Source organism: Stegastes partitus, unplaced genomic scaffold (genome assembly GCF_000690725.1).
Source record: "Stegastes partitus isolate 25-593 unplaced genomic scaffold, Stegastes_partitus-1.0.2 Scaffold804, whole genome shotgun sequence".
Classification (NCBI taxonomy): domain Eukaryota; kingdom Metazoa; phylum Chordata; class Actinopteri; family Pomacentridae; genus Stegastes; species Stegastes partitus.
Genome location: NW_007578535.1, coordinates 146,798 through 154,755, shown reverse-complemented (window position 1 = coordinate 154,755; position 7,958 = coordinate 146,798). Strand labels below are relative to the sequence as shown.

Here is a 7,958-nt window from a genome sequence, read left to right as displayed (position 1 = left end):
GTTTGTTTTGTCTGAGTCCGGTTTTAAAGTTGAAATTTAATTTTCAGAAGCTTTTGTTTTAAATTTTCTTACATTGAGAGTTGTCATTTCTCTGTATGCAGAAATGTGCAAAGACAGCAGGAGTTTAATTGGACATAGAATCCAAAAGAAGTATCAAGTCTAAATTAAAATCAGGGGATGGGACTGCTGCAACCTAATAATACAAGCTGATAAATTTTATGTATCTTAATGTACTTTAACATTATGGACTTAATACATGACTGTAGATAACTGTATGCTGTTTAAGTGTTACAAAGCACATAATCACAGCCTTACCTTCCTGTACTCCTCCAGAGTAATGGTGCCGTCGTTGTCTGTGTCGTGCATGTTGAACAGGACTGGAAAGATAAAAGAAAAAAAAAAACTTGGTTGGTTTGATTTCTCAGGAAGATTCCATCATCCACTCACAGGCTCTTACTAATGGGTCAGAGGAAGTTATGATTACAAGAATGTTTATTCGATGCGGAGATAAGAGAGCACAATGGCGAGGCAGGTCCTTCAAGCCGTATCAGAAAAACGGCTGAGTGACGCTGTGGCCACGAAACACCTTTGAAATGTCACTTTTTGCAGTTGCAGTGACATTTATAAGATTCAGAGCCACGAGAAATGTTCAACAGTCCTACAGCACCGGTGAAGACAAATACCAGTTTGCTCCCTTGGGAAACATCCGCCGACATTTTGATGAGAGAATGTCAGATCTGATGTCAAATTGGCTCCTTTTTTTTTTTTCCTGGGTGACAAATTTATCAATGCGATGGTATGAAAAGAAATAAACTATGTGGGAAATATATGCAGCGAAACACACTTAGATAAATGGTGTATGCGTGTGTGTGTGTGAAGCAAAGCAGGACTGGACACGATCTATCATCAGATAGGAGACAAACACATTTTATTGTGGCAATTATCTCCTTTATCAAAGCTCTTTTTTTTCCCAGGTGTCACCGTTACTTTTCTCCAGAAAATTGTGTTTGTGCTGGCAGCGTAACCACCTGGCTTCACCCCCAAGGGAGAGCACAAAAAAAAAATAATTGAAACTTTTGAGAAATGTTTTTGAAAATTCACATTACTTAAAAAAAAATAATGTAACAAGCAAGCAACCGATCTGATTCATGCAAACCTTGGAGAGCAAACTGCTTTTGTTATCTCCATTTATTCTAAAAAGGAGCTGCGAGACTACAGGACACATTAGTCACTTATCGAGTGCATTTCCTTATGCGGAGGAAACACATTATCAGACAAGGTGGTTTTTAAAGTGTGGCACTAAACATGAAAAAGTAGGTTTTTTTGCGAGAACTATCATTTATTCAGTGTCAGGGCAGGCATTGTTAGTAAGCTGCAGTTAAAAGGATATTAACTTTGTGTCTGCAGTGCATCCAGGGCCGACTGCTATCACACAAAAAAAGAAATCAGATGATTTTCAGGGATTTCTAACGAGCGTCTTTTTGTGTGACGTTTGCTCACGATGGACGTTACTACAGAGAGTCAGTTTTTATTAGTCAGTCAGGGAATTAAAGTGCAATATCCATCACAGCTCCATCTGTTAACCTCTGGATCAAATCAATAGACTAAACTAGCCGTTGGTTTTGGAGCAGCAGCAGCAATGCTCCTGCTCCCTCTCAGCTCATTCAGTATCATGCTCCATTACCCCTCTGCAAATGTCCTACAGCCCCCCTGGTGAAGTCGGCCTCACAGCCCTCACATAATACAACTCAAAATAGAAGCAAAAGAGAATTCCTTCTGAAAAAAAGAAAAAAAAAAATAGAATCCAGGGCTGCTAAAGATATTTCGCAATTTGAGGAAGAACTGTGGCTCCAATTAGAGACCCACAGTGAGCTCTCATGAGACACCAGGACCAAAATTTACATCCTTTCATCTGTGTTAAGCACTATCTGCACCACATGTTTTATATTTACCTCCCTCCTATGTGTGTTTTCCCAATCGCATGTACAAGGAGTAACTTAAAACACAGCTTTTAGAGTCTACTGAGACCATGCCTAAATTAATGCTGTGTCAATATATTCACTTTACTTTGACAACTTTGCTCCAGGATGTGTACGAAGACAGTTTCTTTTTACTGAAATTATCTTAAAAACGGAACCCTTAGGTTATATTTCAGCTTTAACAAGGCCAAAACACAAAAAAACTGATCCAGGCGACTGTCATTTCAGTTAATGATGATAGCGTGTTTAAATTGTGCATCTTCACATTTACAGATTTGTAACTCTTGCAACACATGTGACTCTTGCACCAAGTAAATGCCCTTTTACTCAATTTTGTTCAGTTTGTAGAAGGAATTCTGGGAAATGTAGGTCATAAATCACACAAGGCAGCTTGAGGGGAGGAAGATACACCAAAAAAATGTAAACTACCACCCATCGTTGTGAAATAATTCCTGGAACAGATCAACAAATGGATTATTAGCAAATGTTATAGCGATATCTGTCGCTTAACATGAGTCCCAGCTCTGTAGCTACAAATCATCTCGTTCTACTCGTGACGGTAGTGGTTGTAAAGCGCCTGTCCTGGCTACGTTCCCAGCCAAGTCATGAATACTTATGAGCTTCTCCAGCGTAATAGCTGACATGCTGTCAACACACTCTGTCCAGCAGGTTGGTGGTGATTGATAAAGAAGATTTACATCAATGATTTGTCATCAATAAACGCAGTGCTACATGTAGCATTCGTATTAATCAATGGTGGAAATGACTTACAGCGAAGCTTCTCTTTCCTCATAGCCTCCTTCTCCTCCTCCGTCGTTTTCAAAGTTGGAGGCTGGAAGTGGGACATGACCATGAGGAACTGCTCGAAGGAGATCTCCTGGAAGGTGCCCACCTCATTCTGATGCTGGTTCCTGGGTCACAGTCCAACGAAATCAACGTTTAGGCAACGAGGATTAAAATTCAACCAGTATCAATCAATCAAACTTTATTTATAAAGCACTTTTCATACATGGCATGTATCACAAAGTGCTGTACATTACAGAACACAATCAGGAAAGGATGAAGGGATGCAAAATAAAATATAAAACCCCACAGTACAGCTTGTTGAAGTACCAGTATTTTCCTCAAGTTGTAAACAGACCATTTGTATCCAGTTTGGAGTATTTTTTTTTTCAACAATTGCTGTAAAGTCAGAAAATATGAAGCCCCATCATGCAATCATGCCTCTAGAATCTTATTTCAAACAGTCCAAAACAAAAGCAAAAAGGCTCATTGATTTTTACTTTTTTGTTTGTTTGTTCCTTTTTTTCTCCCACTTGTGCACATGACTTGTGTGCAGAAGTCACATGTGCTCACAGACGGCTTTTTTTTTCATTGGACAGTCTGCATTGTGGTTTGTTTTGTTACATTTGCACTTTCCAACACATGACAACTACTGGCTTTAAAAAGTCAACAACTGTCTCTTCATAGCAATGACACGGTCAGTTTTAATGCTTCCTCTTGTTAAAAGACCAAATACATATTTTGTTTTAAGTGTATTTCCTTTCTACTGTTGTTTTCAAATGCCGAAACAAAAAGAATGATTTGATGAAACAAATGTGAACGCTCTTAGAGTTAGTGCACCTTAACTCTCCTCTTAAGACCAATGCTAACCTCGTTCATAGTAACAGTACAATAACAACAAATATAACAATACCAGTAAAGGTGACTCACTGCACAAACTCAGTACGCGGAGAAACAAATACCTTTAGACTTTAAAGTAATAAAGCCACTCCTACGGTGTGTGCAATGTCATTCATAAGTTGAGTGTTTCACGTAATGACAAATCAAAGACAAAGACTATTGAAAATACAAAGTAGGAACTCGGTGCAACAAAAGCTACTTGTGATTAGCGACACTCAAATTAGAAATTACAGAAACAAATTTGGGTACACCTGATTTCCAATCACCCTAACTGCATCAGCATTGTTATAAAATGTCCTGTCAACACTAGAACTTGTTGAGTTTATGACTTATGTCCTGTGTCTATATGTATGGCTGAATCATGGCCCCAGATATATAACGAACTGTCAGAGGAGCTGAAAAATCTGGTTCTATAAAATAGAAAAGCATATAGTGAGATCAGCGACCAACTAACAATCAGTAGGAACAGAGATGCACCAGGAGGTTTAGGTTTAGGTAATCAGGAGGTTTAGAACAAGCAATAGCACCATTCATCAGAGCTGCAGTGGCCTAAAATGCTACTACAAAAAGTGCATTACTTGCACAATCTAGCTCTGAAAAACAGATGAGCAAATGCTTCAGATTTGGCACAAGGGCTATAAATAGACATCAAACTTTCTGTAACAGCTCAGTCAGTATGAAGGACTCTGAATAATGTCAACTTCTCGACAGCGTTTATGAAGAAACCCTGTCAACCCAAGTCCAATGTATTCAGCTCAGCTGAGAGCCAGCATGTTTAGTGTGAACTAGGCCAGGACTAACACAGTGAACGCATCGTCCTGGCAGCGAAGCACGGAGACGGGAGTGGGATGATATGAGGACGCATGAGTGCAAAAGCTGTTGAGGAGATGTAATTTATAGACTGCACCATGAGCACCTGTGATATAGTTAAATACTGGCTGACAGGATGAGTCCCAGTCAGCAGAAGCTTGACAGAAGAGGAATATTACAGCCTGATAACGATGCAACGCACACTCCCAAAATCACACAAGAGCTTTCTAAGGAAGAAAACAGTGAAAGCTACGACCTGGACAAATATATCGCCTGACTTGAATCCAACGGAAGACCTTTCAAATATTTTAAAGAGAAAAGCGAAGCAAATGAACCCCTCCAGCAAGAAGTTGGAAAAAAAAAGTATCTGAGGTGTGGCAGAATATTTCTCCAACAATTTGTGGACAACGGAGTCATCCATGTAAGACAGGACTGAGTCTGTCATCAAAAATAAAGGTAAACATACATAGCACTGAAAAAATAAAAGATTTTAATCTCAGCAATGACTGAGTTTAAATGTTTTTTTATATATAGCAAATCTAAACTGTTCGTTTTTTCGTTTAACATTAGAGCAAATAAGTGATACAAAATTGTAAGGCCATAACATTTGGACTCATTTGATATTTAACTAATCACCTTACACACTCATTTTTGTTGTTTCTGCATGTATGACAAATGTAACCTACCAGCAGCAGCTGTGGTATCAATCATCTTGCAAATGATTATTTCCCAAGAGGCTGAACCTGTCCTTTATTTGAGGATTTCATTTACCGTAATAGAATTGTAATTCAACACGTAGAGCACAAAGGAAGCTTTATTGCTGCTTTTACGGCTTTTGTTTATGAAGACTTCCTCCAGTTAAGAAAACAAATGTCCATTGTATGGACAGCAGATAAAGGCAGATATCTTACATTTAATATTTGCTGTGCATGTAGGTTGATAAATGTCACTGTGTGGACAGTCTGACCTTTGGTAAATATGGATGTTAGAACTTGTCAACTTTTGACTGATCACATAATAAACAGGGCTTTAGTTTGGAAAGTGTTCCAATAATATGAAGTGAAATGCAAATTACCCATATGGAGAACAGACAGAATGTGGTGTGATGTGAATGCACCCACCTTTTATCGAAGAATGCCTCAATGATTTGCTTTCTGATTGGGTTGTTGGAAAGGGCCGATATGTTTTCCAGGCTTTCTCTGCTGCAGTGCGACAGGAGAAACTCTGTTACCATAAAACAGACACTAATGTACAGTGTCAGCATGTTCTTACACTTTCAAGTAATACTAGACAGAATGTACGAGAAGTAGTGTGAACAATGTCTGTGTCTAAATATAAACTGGCAGGAGAAATACCCGTAAAACATTTGTTCCGCGTTTTGTTTTGTTTTTTTAGAAAGAATTTCATGGTTCGTCGCTACCAGCATGGCAGTGTGGCAATGCCGGGTTGACACATGACCGACTGTGTGCATACAGTGTGAGTTGGCTTTACGCTTACAATACATCAACATATTATATTTACCTAACGTGTCTGCATTAGTAGTAATTCACTTTGTGTGTGTCAACACATGTTGCTTGTTTGTGCCTGTGCCAGACATACCAGAAATACCCACAATCCACTGCAGCCACCATGCTACCTACTAGTGTTTCATCTTCAGCAGCCAAGACTGAACGCCCTCCACTAAAGCCACGTGCAAGCTGACCAGTAAAGATCTGCCAAACACGTGTGCTGGTTTGTTTTGAACATTTACCTTATTGTTTCTTCATTGCCACTGAGCTGCTGAAATCTTGTGTGAAGGTTTTTGATCTGCTCCGCTGAAACTGAAAAGAAGCAAACACCAACAACATGAAGCGACGTCAGAGATCCACCCATAATCAGTCCTCACCCATCAACTGGCCTCCTGCAATCCTCCAGCTGTTTTTCTGGGATGTCCAGTAATAAAACAAATGAATATTCACACTCAGAGGTACATAATCCTTTTTCTGCTTAAGTGTCACAGACTGTTCTATAATTGCACAGTGGCTTATTTTTTTATTAAACCGATCAGGTGCAACTCTGCTATCAGCCAAATGGCAAAGCAAACATACCTTTTCATGTCATTTCAAATGCTTCCTTAAATCATTAACTCACTGTGTGGACTAGCAGCCGCATACTGAAAGGTTCAAACATCATAATCTGGTTCTGTCTGGCCCCGTGTAAAGACGGGTTTGGCATTTTCAATTGTTTCTGTAAACATGTGTGTTTATTTTCACATCTTTTCCTGCTCTCAGCGGCAGCTAAATGGATGTTTGCAGTAGCAACTGGGACTGCAGACTATTGCCTCATACTGAAACAAGTCTGTTTGTCAGTCTGTGTGGTGTGACTATTACATATGCATGGTCAGCAGCTGCAGATTTAACACAACTGACCTCAGTTACATGGAGCAATTAGCCACATGCAAAGAAAAATAACAACAAAATATGTCATCTGTGCCTTACCATGAAGTATACGCCTGTTAGTGCAATGGGACATTTCATCAGACTGTCCACATCACATGCTATAAATCCATAAAGAAAACTTCAAATGAGCCCACTGAGAAACTGGGACAAAGCCTCACCTTGGGGAAGCAATAAAACAGTTCAAAGTCTCAGCAATACAGTATCAATAAATTAGGGCTCAGTCTGGACTGTAACTGTTCATGCCACCGCATGCAGAGGTTTCACACCAGGCTCTTGCCTTGAGTAAAACTAAATATTCCCACTTCTGTTGTTTGTCCACTTTTTGTTTCACTTCTTTATCCAACTTTTTTTATTCAAATAAAGGAATTTATGAAGCCAGATAAGGTGTTTCACTGCAGTTGGCCCAACCTGTAGCACCTCTGAACTCTGCTAACTTGACCGTGCAAAGAAAGAAAGAAAGGAAAAAAAGACTATACTACACTGTAAGTAAATATACCTGCACTATAAATAAATGCAAGAACAACTATTGTAAAAGGTTAAGGTAACTCCCGCATAGCATGGATTGTTGGTGTGAAGAAATACTTTATTAATAGAAACTAGCGGGTGTGGACAAAAAAAGGCATATGATGCGTAAAATGTTCACCATTTTACACCATTTAATTTTACCTCGTTTATTGATATAAGCAGGATTTGCCTCAACTATCTAATTACTAATGGATAGTTTTTTAAAAAAACAAAACAAAAAACTTCCTTTAGTACAATGATCGGTGATTGTCAAGGTACCTGTCGCACCTTTCATTTCCTCAACGACCCAATTTCACCAAAATCGAACCATTCAATACAAACAGCGCCGCACACTAAAAGTTACACAGTCCCCAATAAATATGAACCCATGTACTTTTCCGTACTTACATCCAGTTTTCTCCGTCAGGTCCTGGTACTTATTTGCGGCGCGCGTCTGCGAAGCTCCCATCACTGCTGTTCCACCGGTGCGTAAAGGCGCACAAGCTGGTTCGACTGGATAAACTTTTCCGTGCTGCTGCTGCTT

At 39.3% G+C, this 7,958-nt stretch overlaps 1 protein-coding gene across 1 annotated transcript in view; it reads right to left on the bottom strand.

Moving 5' to 3' along the window:
- The window catches only part of LOC103365030 (calcineurin B homologous protein 3-like), a 10,711-nt gene extending 2,753 nt beyond the window's left edge, over positions 1-7,958 (bottom strand). The window contains exons 1-5 of the mRNA XM_008292359.1: positions 7,823-7,958; positions 6,223-6,292; positions 5,594-5,674; positions 2,751-2,890; positions 316-377 (exon numbers count right to left, since the gene is read on the bottom strand). Of these exons, the coding sequence (XP_008290581.1) occupies positions 316-377; positions 2,751-2,890; positions 5,594-5,674; positions 6,223-6,292; positions 7,823-7,883 (414 nt within the window). The 5' untranslated portion in view covers positions 7,884-7,958. The remainder of the gene's footprint in view (positions 1-315; positions 378-2,750; positions 2,891-5,593; positions 5,675-6,222; positions 6,293-7,822) is intronic.